At 43.2% G+C, this 13862-nt stretch overlaps 1 protein-coding gene across 1 annotated transcript; it reads left to right on the plus strand.

Annotated features, from left to right (window-relative positions):
• Window positions 1-6912: 6912 nt before the first annotated feature.
• Window positions 6913-8465, plus strand: LOC132217784 (olfactory receptor-like protein DTMT). The gene has a single exon (XM_059668232.1). The coding sequence runs from the start codon at window positions 7262-7264 to the stop codon at window positions 8204-8206; it is 945 nt and encodes a 314-aa protein (XP_059524215.1). The 5' UTR covers window positions 6913-7261; the 3' UTR covers window positions 8207-8465.
• The last annotated feature ends 5397 nt before the right edge of the window (window positions 8466-13862 follow it).

Genomic DNA, 13862 nt, shown 5'->3' on the forward strand with positions numbered 1-13862 from the left:
CTTTACAAAGGGCTGCTTGAGGGTCCTCATGACATGGTAGCTGGCTTCCCTAGGGTGAGTGAGCTAATAGTTATCCAGGTGGAAGCTATCCTTTTTATGATCTAGCCTTGGAAGTCACATCAGTGTACTACAGTCTGTTTGTGAGAAGTGCATCTGTAAGTATTGACCACATTTAAGAAGAGGGGAATTAGGCTCCACCATTTGAAGGAAAGAGTTCAAAGAAATGACAGACATTTTAAAACCAGCATGTATTAAAGCATATTTGTTCATGAAAAATATGGTACTGGTTTATGAGTAGACAGATCAATAGAACAGAATTTAAAGTAGGAAAATAGCCTCAAGTATATAGAGAACTTAGTGATAAAGATAGCATCTGAAATCAGTGGAAAAGAGAGACTATTCAATGAGTGATACTGGAACCACTGGAAACGATATGGAAAGTATTTAAACAGTTTTTTATGCTAAAGTTTTTATTTTTTCTAATCCTATTTTATATATTTTGCTTTTCCATTCATTTATTTTTTGTTAATCCTCACCTGAGGATATTTTTTTTCATCCATTTAGAAGTTACCTTTATGTAGATTGCAAACATAGAGGTTTGACTTTCTTTTTTTTCCCCAAATAGGTGGCTAATTATTTCAACACCATATCTTGTATAGTACATCATTTTCATATTGATTTAAAATACCATGTTTATTATAAAATCAAATGTGCAAGTATGTCTATTTTAAACACTTTTTGATTGATTTCGTAGGGATTCTTACAGGTATCTCCCTAAAGTCTTTAAAAAATCCTGTTGGACACCAGATATTTAACTCCCTTTACCCTTTACTGCCCCACCTCCCCTCCCTATGGTAACACCATACTGTTGTCTATGTCTATGAATTTTTGTTTGTTTTTCATTTGTTGCTTTCAGTTTTATATCCCACATAAGAGTAAAATAATGTGTTTCTTAACTTTTTCTGTCTGACTTATTTTGCTTAGCATGATAGTTCCAAAATCCATCCATGTCACAAATGGCTGTATTTCATCTTTTCTTATGGCTGAGTAGTTTTCCATTATATATTCGTAGCACATCTTCTTTATCCAATGATGAAAGATTTGATTTTGGGTGATGGACACACAATGCAATATACAGATGATGTATCAGAATTGTACACCTCAAAACCTATGTAATCCTATTAACCATTAACCCAATAAATTTAATAAAAGCAGCCCTGCTGAATTTTGATTAGGATTGCATCAAATTTATAAATTACACTGGGGAGAGTGGACAAAGTTTTAATAGTAAATCTTCCCATTAAGGAGTATTTCATTTCTATTTACTTAGATCTTCTTCTAGTCTTTTAGTAAAGTTTTATAAATTTGTTCATTAAAATATTGCACATTTCACCCTAACCCGTTTGGCTCAGTGTATAGAGCGTCAGCCTGCAGACTGAAAGGTCCCAGGTTCGATTCCAGTCAAGGGCATGTACCTTGGTTGTGGGCACATCCCCAGTAGGGAGTGTGCAGGAGGCAGCTGATGGATGTTTCTCTCTCATAGATGTTTCTAACTCTCTATCCCTCTCCCTTCCTCTCTGTAAAAAATCAATAAAATATATTAAAAAAATAAAATCTTGCACATTTCTTGGTATCTATAATAAAAGCTTAATATGCTAATTAGGCCAGATAGCCGAATGACCTTCTGGATGTCCTTCAGGACGACGTTCCACATCCAGATGAAGCCGGGGCTGTGAGGGCCAAGCCCCTTGCATGAATTTTGTGCATTGGGCCTCTAGTGTGTATGTATGTGCATAATTTCCTTAATTCTCTAATTCCCCAGCCTTGTTCTTCTGAAACATATCTGCACTCTGGCCTTTCCTCTCTACATTCTCTTTCTGCCCTCATTCATTAAATCTCTGTTGCTCACCGTTCTGTGCATCAACCAAGTACAATCAAGGTGGATGGATCCCCTGGAAGGTGCATGAAAGGAGGATGCAGAGGATGATAGCATGTTCTTTTCTAGCTTTACAGCTACTGCCTATAGAAAGGTTCAGTTGTGACAGCTGGGAGAGTTCATCCAGAAAGATTGGTGTGAAGTCCTATAGAATATGGTATATACTTTGAACCAGAAGCCATATATGATGCTCTTTCCCCCATAGCCATGATTCATGAATCTGGGAATTAAGGGTTGTGTTAGCAGGACCAATTTCTGTCATTATCAGATCAAGTAATACACTCACAGAATTTTTGCTTCCCACCCTCACAATTTTGGGCTCTCCTGTTTTAGAGATCATAGATTCTGTCATAGCTTGGGTTGCCCAAAAAACAGAGATTGTGATAAAGTCTTATTTGCTAGTAGTTTATTTGGGAATATTCTCTCATGTGAGAAGTGACAGTAGAGGCGGTAAGTAGGACGAAGGGAGAACCAATAGTGGGGTGGCTTACTGAGTTTGCCACCAGCAGGAAGGAAAAGCCTTGATGAAATGCATGATAGGACCAGCCACCGAAGTGAACACAGGAGAAGCATATATTCAACATCTCTCAGCGTCTGTTACTTAAGGTGGATGGGAAGAGATTAACCAAAGAATTCATATGCAGAACCCATGGACAGAGACAATAGTGTGGACTAGAAGTGGTCAATGGGGAAAAAAGCAACATCTGTAATACTTTATTGTCATACAATAAAGATAAAGTAACACCTTACACTTACAGGTTGTGTGTGTATGAGTGTTAAGCTGACCTCCCATGATATTCTACTCCAGGGAATCAGAGAAACCCTATGGTAGGAATGGCAGGACAAAAGCAGCAGGTAGAGCAGGCCTGAGGTAATGCTGTCAAGTTGTATCTCTGTGAAGCTGGTTGAATCTGAAGAACTGGCTGGAATAAAAATTAAGTCAGGGAATGTGAAGTTTTACACAAGAAGCATCTGATGCAGCTCCCGAGGGAGGAACACTTGTACAGACTGCTCCAGTGATTCTTTTACTGGAAGCTGAGATGGTCACTTGGCCATTTGGGTCACTGAACCAACAGGCAAACAAAGGAGTTACTGAACTGTCCGGCTAATTCAATCCAAATTAACAGCCCCCCCACCCCCCCAAAAAACTGGGTTTCTCTTCATGAGAAAAGATAAGACCACGTTGGATACCTAGGAGTTTCTTTGGGGTACCACTTAGTAAAAGTTAATTTAAAAACTATAACAACTCAAAGGCAATAACATTGAGGATTCAAATTACCAAGGAATGAAGATTGAATGTAAATAACCCCATTCAGCTGAGGTGATGACAAAGTGAGCATGGAATAGGTATGGAAGAAGGTTATACCCTTAGCTATGGCCTTGTGATCAACTGCAGGGTAAGGAGGAGCTGGAACGAGGTAATCTGACACACCTGTAAAGTAGTAGAGATAATGGTAGTGGTGGAGTGCTGTTAAGGTTTTTCTAGAGGGGTAAGAAGCTAGATGTGCCTTAATGGATAGTTTTCTATCTTGGCCTGAGGCAGATTGAGCATAATCTGGGAGAGAGTATTTTATTCTTGTCCTTTCCATGTGTCTGCATATGGTTAGGTAACAGAAGTCAAATCCTGGTTAGTTGCAGATGTATCGCTCCCCTTGGGTATATTCATGGGAAATTGGATTATAGTAAGAGATTCTTCCACCTTGGGAGTCTTTCCAAAATGTGTCTTTAATGGCACTTTGATTACCCACCAGGTAAAGCCTCCTACACTCCTAAGATATTTTAGGAAATTCACACTCTGGTCCCTGCTAGTTGGCTTCTCCAACCATTTTCCTTCACCTCTGAAAATGTAGGCTCCAGACCTACATGCCTAATGTCCATTAAACAGATAGTGTTTAATTGTCCATACATGAGCTTCTCTCCCACCATCCATACCTTCCCCCAAACTATAGTCAGGTATGATCAGTGACTATAACCTATAACCAGTCACTGTTCCAGGACTCTGAGAGCATTGTGCTAGAGCAGTCCTACATAATTACTTTGTCTTTAATGAGTTCCTCTAGGATCTAGCCTCCTCTGGGATGCAGGGCCCCTTAGGTCCACAGATGTGAAGATGGGAGAAGTGAGAAGGGATGTTGCAGACACAGGTGATGACTACAGAGGCTGTTACTTCACGTGCCTTAGTGAATAAAAGGGAGCAGGATCTCAGGCCAGGGTTCTGTCATCACCCTCAGACAGACTGGGTAAGTTGGACAAAGGATGAATGAGCTGGTCTTGTAGGGTCCTTCTAATCAGAGGGTCTCGTGTTGTTCTGCAGGATAGGTTTTCCAGTGTAATAATCATTCTCCACATCTGAGCCTTTCAAGATTTGTTCATATTCTAGAAATATTTTGACTGATGTTCACCAGTTTTAATGATAGCATTCATAAATGTTACTAGGTAATGTATCTCTTAAGATTGTATCATTTCAACGACAGACATCTGTGTGAGGCAAGCATTTCAATACAGAGGTTCTTAATCTTTGACTGACTGACTGACTGTATATATATATATATATATATATATATATATATATATATATATATAGTCCCCAAAATGCATACATACACTTTGAATAATTGTAAAGGCAGTGTTTATTAAAATACATCATCAGCTGTTAAAGTGTGTATATAAATTTTTAGATGCCTTGTATTTGAATTACATAAGGAATTACATTAAGATATTTTAGATTGGCTCTCCTTCCCCAGAGATTCTGACTACATTTATTGGGGGAGGGTGCAGTAATCTGTATTCTAAAATGTGTTGCATGTTCTCACTACTCGTCGTGTTGTGCACAGACCAGCAGAAGTGGCATCACCAAATATAAAATTTGTGCTTATAAAATGTAGAATTTTAGGCACCACCACAGACTCACTAAATCAAAACCAGCTTTTAACAGGTAGTTTACATGCATATTACATTTTCAGAAGCACTACTCTCATGTGCCGTTAACTACCGCTTCACCAGGTTAAGAGGACGAGGCATCAGTGATTGAGCAGCTGAAGCTCAGAAGCCTGATCGGTGACAGCAGCTTGCAAGTGCTGGCTCTCTGGCTTGCAGTTCCTAGTGAAACTCTTGACACCAGAGGTGGGTCCCACTTGTTTTACAGGCTGTAAAATTCTGAGACACAAGGTATATGAAACTTCACTTGATGATTTTCTCTATTGCAAAGCCAACACATTATGTCTACATGTAAAAAGTTATCAATGTGGCTCAATTAAACAGTGCCAGCAGGATGGAATTCCCAGCAGTTCGACTCAGCCCATATCCCTTAATGCTCCTCAGCTTTGTCAGCTCTGAGGCACATTCTGAGGTATGGATATCTGGAGAAGAACCAGAGGTCCCCAGGGTAGAAATTAGCTTTATTCCTTCATTTTCTCTCCCCCCCTCCCCAATTACAAAACCTCTCCAACAGGTTTATTTTTCACAGCAATGGCATCATGTCCTGTGGATATCAGCACAAGCAGGGAGTGACAGTGTGGATGTATATACTGGGTTCTCTATTCCTGATAAAGAGTAGTGTGGTTGAAGTAGTCTAATATTTTCTAGAAGTCCAAGATTACATCGGGGAATTCTGTAATAAAGTGCCAAAAACTAGTCAGCTCTTGTTCTGAGAGGATTTAGTGGGAGTAGGTATTCTAACTTAACAGGAGTTTGCTGTCTTTAAGTTGGAGGGATGCATGTCTCAAACTGAAGCATAGCCAATAAACATTTATAAAACACCAGCTACATTGAGGCACTGTGCCAGGTGCTGGCCCTGCTGCAGTTTATGGCCTTTCCTGCAAGGAGTTTATGATCCAGTAGGGAAGACAGCTATAAGCAAATAATCCCAATGGGACTGAGTGCTGTGGGGACATAGCAGCGGGTTCTCACATTATCTGGGGAGACTTGGGAGGTTGATGACTTGGGTCTAAATTTCTTTTACTGAGATGTGAGAGACTTGGAGGAGTGGGTCGGGAGAGGGGCAGGGTGAGATTATGAATTTCATTTGGGATCTGTTGAGCTGAAGATGCTTGTGCTATTACATCGGGAGATAATCACTAAACAATTAATGATGCAGTTCTGAAGGTGGCAGAACTTTACCCATGAGATTTATATGGCAATTGATGCCATGGGATATGCAAGCTCTTCAGGGCTGTATATGGAGACTTAGAAAAGAATAGTGTTTAAGAAAAAGCCAAGGAGACATCAATATATAGTACATTTACACAATGGAATACTTCATGGCTATAAAAGAAGGAGTTCTTTTGCAACAGCATGGATGGACCTGGAGAGCATTATGCTAAGCAAAATAAGCCATTCAGAGAAAGATAAAAAACATGTGACCTCACTTATGTGTGGAATCTAATGAACAAAATACACTGATGAACAAAATAGAACCAGAGGCATGGATACATGGAATAGACAGCTATCAGAGGGAAGGTGGGTGAGGGAGGGACTGGGTGAAAGAAGGTGAGGAGATTAGCCAAAGAACATATATGCATAGCTCATGGACACAGGCAACAGTGTGGTGATCGCCAGAGAGAAGGGGGAGCCAGGGCTGGGGGAAGGTGGGTAAAAAGGGGGAGGTGAGGGACATCTGTAATAGTGTCAGCAATAAAAATAAAAGACTAATGTTCTCAACAGAAAAAAAAAAAAGACTGTTAGAGCCCTAGCCAATTTGGCTCCGTGGATAGAGCATCAACCTGTGGACTGAAGGGTCCTGGGTTCGATTCTGGTCAAGGGCAGGTACCTTGGTTTCAGGCTCCATCCCTGGCCCCTGGTCGGGGTGTATGCGGGAGGCAACTAATTGATGGGTCTCTCTCACACCAATGTTTCCCTCTCTCTGTCTCTTCCTTTCCTATCCACCTCTCTCTCTCTCTCTCTCTCTCTCTCTCTCTCTCTCTCTCTCTCTCTCTCAAATATATATTCTTATATGAGGATTAACAAAAAACAAACAAACACAAAACACAAAAAACAAAACCTGTTAGAGTAAAAACCAATCACAGCTTTTGAGAATAAGTGCCCAGGGAAATATCAGAAGAACCAGTGTGATCACATAGAAGATAAGAGATTAGAAGGGAGGAATATTGTTACATGTTAATAAATGAAAAATGAGAAAATAAGTTTGAAAAGTGGCTTAGATTTGGTGATATATTTGTGGTAACAGAGAATGTTGTTACAAATAATGAGAATGAAGTAAATTATTGCGGAACAGCTAACAGACCATATATCATAGAAATATGTGCATTTTCATTCAGATATTTAATGGACACTGTTATTTTTTCCTAAAGGTACTGGACACAGAACATGACAGGAAGAAATCAAACTGTTATCTCATACTTCTTCCTCCAGGGCCTGCCGGTTGAGCCAGAGCAACAAAACCTATTCTTTGCCCTGTTCCTGGCCATGTATCTTACCACCGTCCTGGGGAACCTCCTCATCATTTTCCTGATTCGCCTGGACTCTCAGCTCCACACGCCCATGTATTTGTTTCTCAGCAATTTGTCTCTGTCTGATATCTGTTTCTCTTCAGTGACCATTCCCAAATTGTTGCACAACATGCAGAGCCAAGACCCATCCATCCCCTACGCAGGCTGCCTGACCCAGATGTACTTCTACCTGTTTTTTGCAGACCTGGAGAGCTTCCTCCTTGTGGCCATGGCCTATGACCGCTATGTGGCCATCTGCTTCCCCCTGCACTACACCACCATCATGGGCCCCAAGCTCTGTCTCTCCCTGGTGGCTCTGTCCTGGGGGCTGACCATGTTGCATGGCATGTTACACACACTGCTCATGGCTAGGTTGAGTTTTTGTGCCGACACTGTGATTCCTCACTTTTTCTGTGACATGTCTGCTCTGCTGAAGCTGTCCTGCTCTGACACTCAAGTTAATGAGTTGGTGATATTTATCATGGGAGGGCTCATTCTTGTCATCCCGTTCCTACTCATCATCACATCCTATGCACGCATTGTTTCATCCATCCTCAAGGTCCCTTCTGTTAGAGGTATGCGCAAGGCCTTCTCCACCTGTGGCTCCCACATGGCTGTGGTTTCACTGTTTTATGGGACAGTTATTGTTCTCTATTTATGCCCATCAGCTGATAAATCTCCTGTGAAGGAGATAGTCATGGCTATGATGTACACTGTGGTGACGCCCATGCTGAACCCGTTCATCTACAGCCTGAGGAACAGAGACATGAAGGGAGCCCTGGGAAGAGTCCTTTGTAAAAAGAAAACTTCCTTCTTTATATGATGGTGAAACTTGAATTTTTATATATTTATTAAATTTATTGGAGTGCCATTGGTTAATAAGATTTTATAGGTTTCAAGTGTACATTTCTATGATACATGAGACAAGATGAAATACTGCCATTTGCAAAAGTATAGATGGGCCTTGAGAATATCATGCTAAGTGAAATATGTCAGACAGAAAAAGTTAAGAACCATGATTTCTTTCATATGTGGGATATAAAATGGAATTCTTGTACCATTATATCCAGTGACATAATATTAATATTATTGGGATATTAACTATGCTCCTTTTTTAAATAATGATCTTTTAAAAAATTCTTTATTGTTGACATTATTACAGATGTTCCCCACCTTCCCCCGTTATCCCCTTGCACCCGGTTCCTGCCCTGCCTCAGGTCTTCATCACCCTATTGTCTGTGTCCATAGGTAATGCATTTCTCTACTAATAAAAGCCTAGGTGGCCCTTGCCTGCGATGTCATCACAAGATTGGCACCATAAGATGGCCATCACAAGATAGCTGCCACAAAGATGGCCACCACAAACATGGCTGCCACAAGTTGGCCGCGTGCACAGCTGAGGCGGGGCCTGGTGGCTGCTTCGTGCAGTGAGGCCTGGGGGTCCCCTGGCTCCACGTGGCAAGGAGGAGACAGGTCCTGGCAGAGGAGGCGGGTCGCGGCAGGGGAGGGCAGTTGTGGGTGATCAGGCTGGAGGGGAGGGCAGTTGGGAGTGATCGGGCCTGCATGGGAGCAGTTAGGAGTCAATCAGGTTGGCAGGGGAGTGGTTAGGGGGTGATCATATTGGTAGGCAGAAGCGGTTAGGGGCAATCAGGCAGGTAGGCAGGCAAGCAGTTAGGAGCCAGTGGTCCCGGATTGTGAGATAAATGTCCGACTGCCGGTTCAGACATCCCCCGAGGGGGTCCCAGATTGGAGAGGGTGCAGGCTGGGCTGAGGTATACCAATCCCCCACCACTGTGCATGAATTTCATGCACTGGGCCACTAGTATGAATATAAATTCTTTGGTTAATCTCTTCCTGTTCCCCCTTCCCTCTTGAGATTCGTCAGTCAGTTCCATGTTCCCATGCCTCTGGTTTTATTTTATTGATCACTTTATTTTCATTAGATCCCTTGTTCACTTATCTTGATTTTTAGATTCAATTGTTGATAGATGTATTAATTGCCATTTTATTGAAGAACTAGCTGTTAGTTTGTTTTATTTTTCTGCTGTTGCTTTCTGGCTCTATTTCACTTATTTCCACTCTGATTTTGGCTGTTTCCTTACTTTTCTGAATCTGGATTTAGTTGGTTTCTTTATTATGTTAAGGTATATTTTCTCTAAAGTCACTTTGATGAGACTTTTATTATTTTTATTTTTTAATCCTCATCCGAGGATATTTTTCCATTGATTTTTTAGAGAGAGTGGAATAGAGAGGTAAAAACAGAGAGAAATTTTGATGTGAGAGAAACACATCGATTGATTGCCTCCTGCACGTGATAGGGTGGTGAAGGCTTGAGGCAGGGCCTGGGTCAGAGAGGATTCTGCAACTGAGGTATATGCCCTTGACCAGAATCGAACCCGGGACCCTTTGGTCCACTGGCTGACACTCTATCCACTGTGCCAAAACAGCTAGGGCTTGATGAGAGTTTTTTTGTTTAATTTTCACTTTATTGATTAAGATAGTACAAATGTGCCCTTATCCCCCCAATGTCCACTCATCCCCCCAATCCTGCCCTCACCCTCACCCCCTGTTGTCCACATCCATAGCTTATGCTTATATGCATGCATACAAGTCCTTTGGTTGATCTCTCCCCATTGCCTCCACCCTTCCCTAACTTCCCTCTGAGTTTTGAGCATCTGATAGATGCTTCTCTGTCTCTACGTCTGTTTTTGTTCGTGTTTATGTTGTTCATTATAATCCACAAATGAGTGAGAGCATGTGATATTTATCTTTCTCTGAGTGACTTATTTCACTTAGCATAATGCTCTCCAGCTCCATCCATGCTGTTGCAAATGGTAGGAGTTCCTTCCTTTTTACAGAAGCATAGTATTCCATTGTGTAGATGTGCCAAAGTTTTTTAATCCATTCATCTGCTGATGGGCACTTAGGCTGATTCCAAATCTTAGCTATTGTAAATTGTGCTGCTATGAACATAGGGATGCATATATCCTTTCTGACTGGTGTTTCTGTTTTCTTGGGATATATTCCTAGAAGTGGGACCACTGGGTCAAATGGAAGTTCCATTTTTAGTTTTTTGAGGAAACCATACTATTCCCACCAGCAGTGAATGAGGGTTCCTTTTTCTCTGCATCCTCGCCAGCATTTGTCATTTGTAGATTTGTTGATGATATCCATTCTGACAGGTATAAGATGGTACCTCATTGTCGTTTTGACTTGTATCTCTCTGATGATTAGTGATTTTGAGCATGTTTTCAGCCTTATGTATGTCCTCTTTCAAAAAGTGTCTATTTAGGTCCGTTGCCCATTTTTTGATTGAGTTGTTTATCTTCCTTTTGTTAAGTTGTATGAGTTCCCTGTAAATGTTCAGATTAAACCTTTATCAGAGATATCATTGGCAAATATTTTCTCCCATGCAGTGGGTTTTCTTCTTGTTTTTTTTTTTTAAATAAATCTTTATTGTTCAGATTATTACAGTTGTTGTTCTTCCCCCCCCCATAGCTCCCCTCCACCCAGTTCCCACCCCTCCTCTCCCCTTCCCCTCACCCCCCCCCCCAGTGTCCTCATCCATAGGTGTATGATTTTTGTCCAGTCTCTTCCTGCACCCCCCACACCCTTTTCCCCTCCGAGAATTGTCAGTCCACTCCCTTTCTATGCCCCTGATTTTATTATATTGACCAGTTAACTCTGTTCATCAGATTTTTTATTCACTTGATTTTTAGAATCACTTGTTGATAGATATGTATTTGTTGTTCATAATTTTATCTTTACCTTTTTCTTGTTCTTCCTCTTTTTAAAGAATACCTCTCAGCATTTCATATAATACTGGTTTGGTGGTGATGAACTCCTTTAGCTTTTTCTTATCAGCGGAGCTCTTTATCTAACCTTCAATTCTGAATAATAGCTTTGCTGGATAAAGTAATCTTGGTTGTAGGTTCTTGGTATTCATCACTTTCAATATTTCTTGCCACTCCCTTCTAGCCTGCATAGTTTCTGCTGAGAAATCAGCTGACAGTCCTATGGGTACTCCCTTGTAGGTAACTGACTTTTTTTCTCTTGCTGCTTTTAAGATTCTCTCTTTGTCTTTTGTCCTTGGCATTTTATTTTTTTACTAGAGGCCCGGTGCACAAAAATTTGTGCATTTGGGGGGAGGGAGGGTCCCTCAGCCCGGCCTGTGCCCTCTCACAGTCTGGGACCCCGCGGGAGATAACGACCTGCTGGCTTAGGCCTGCTCCCAGGTGGCAGAGGGAAGGCCCAATCCCTAGGTGCAGCCCCTGGTCGGGCTCAGAGCAGGGCTGATTGGGGAGTTGGGGCACCGCCCCTGTCATGCACAGAGCAGGGCGGATCAGGAGGTTGCGATGCTACCCTCAGTCACGCTCGGGGTAGGGCCGATTGGGGGGTTGGGGCACCGCCCCCTGTCACACTCAAGGCAGGGTCGATGGGGAGGTTGCGGCGCCACCCCCTGTCATTCACAGAGCAGGGCCAATCAGGGGGTTGGGGTGCTGCCCCCTGTCACGCACACAGCAGGGCCAATCGGGGTTGGGGCGCTGCCCCCTGTCACGTACAGAGCAGGGCCCATCAAGGGGGTTGGGGCTCCGTACCCTGTCATGCACAGAGCAGGGTCGATCAGGGGGTTGGGGAGCTCCCCTCTGTCACGCACAGAGCAGGGTTGATCAGGGGGTTGGGGAGCTCTCCCCTGTCACTCACAGAGCAGGGCCGATCAGGGGGTTGAGGAGCTCCCCCCTGTCACTCACAGAGTAGGGCCCATCAGGGGGTTGTGGCGCCGCCACTCTCACACTCAAGGCCAGGCCGATGGGGAGGTTATGGCTCTACCCTGTCACACACAGAGCAGGGCCCGTTGGGGGGGGTGTTGGGGTGCCGCACCCTGTCACACACACAGCCACAGGGCGATCAAGTAGTTGGGGAGCTCCCCCGTATCAGGCACAGAGCAGGGCTGATCTGGGGGTTGGGGCGCCTTCCCCTGTCAAGAACAGAGCAGGGAGGATAGGGAGGTTTTGGCCCCGCCCCCTGTTACACACAGAGTCGCAGGGTGATCAGGGGGTTTCGGCGCTGCCCCCTGTCATGCTGATCCCAGTGCCGGGAGGCCTCTTGGCTCCGCTGATCCCGGTGCTGGGTGGCCTCACAGCTCCGCTGATCCTGGTGCTGGGAGGCATATTACCCTTTTACTATATAGGATAGAGGCCTGGCGCACTGGTGGGGCTGGCTGGTTTGCCCTGAAGGGTGTCCTGGATGAGGGTGGGGGTCCCCACTGGGGTGCCTGGCCGTCTGGGTGAGGGACTGAGGGCTGTTTTCAGGCTGATGGGTGACTGAAGCTCCCAACTGCTCCTTTTTTTCTTTTTTTCTTTTTTTTTAATTCTGGGCCAGCTTTAGTTCTGGCTCCAGCTCTGAGGCCTCTGCTGCTGAAAGCAGGTATCTGGTTTGTTTGGGTTCTATAATCGAAACAATGTATAACTCCAGCTCTGAGATCCCGGCGGGCTGAAAGCAGGTTTCTGGGGTTTTGTTTAGCTTCTATATTTGTTACAATGTTTCAAATTGCAAGTTCAGAGGCCGGCAAGGCAGGCGGGGAACGTTGGAGTCCTCCGTCATTGAAGCAAGCAAGCCTCATGTTAGTTTCAAGCTGCCTGGCTGCCGGCCGCCATCTTGGCTGGCAGTTAATTTGCATATCGCCCTGATTAGCCAATGGGAAGGGTAGTGGTTGTATGCTAATTACCATGTTTCTCTTTTATTAGATAGGTTTTTTATTTTTTAAAATATGTTTTATTGATTTTTCACAGAGAGGAAGGGAGAGGGATAGAGTGTTAGAAACATCGATGAGAGAGAAACATCAATCAGCTGCCTCCTGCACACCTCCCACTGGGGATGTGCCTGCAACCAAGGTACATGCCCTTGGCTGGAATTGAACCTGGGACCCTCAGTCCACAGGCTGATGCTCTATCCACTGAGCCAAACCGGTTAGGGAAAGCCCTTGGCTTTTTAATTATGATGTGTCTTGGTGTGGTCTTCTTTGGATTCCTTTTGTTCTGGTTCTCTGTGCTTCCTGGACTTGTAAGTCTATTTCTTTCACCAGGTAGGGGAAGTTTTCTGTCATTATATTTTCAAATAAGTTTTCAATATCTTGCTTTCTCTCTTCTTCTGGCACCCCCATAATTCAGATGTTGGTACACTTGAAGTTGTCTCAGAGGTCCTTTCACTATCTTGATATTTTTGGATTCTTTTATCTTTTTGCTTTTCTGGTTGAGTATTTTTTGCTTCTTCATATTTCAAATCTTTGACTTGATTCTTGGGATCCTCATGTCTGCTGTTGGATCTCTGTATATTATTCTTTATTTCAGCCAGGGTATGCTTAATTTCTAGTTGGTCCTTTTTCATATCCTCGAGTGTCTCCTAAATTTATCGGCGGTTTCTAGAAAATTCTTGAAAAACCTTATAACCGTGGTTTTGAACTCTATATCCAGTAGTTT

This window comes from Myotis daubentonii, chromosome 16 (assembly GCF_963259705.1).
Source record: "Myotis daubentonii chromosome 16, mMyoDau2.1, whole genome shotgun sequence".
Classification (NCBI taxonomy): Eukaryota; Metazoa; Chordata; class Mammalia; order Chiroptera; family Vespertilionidae; genus Myotis; species Myotis daubentonii.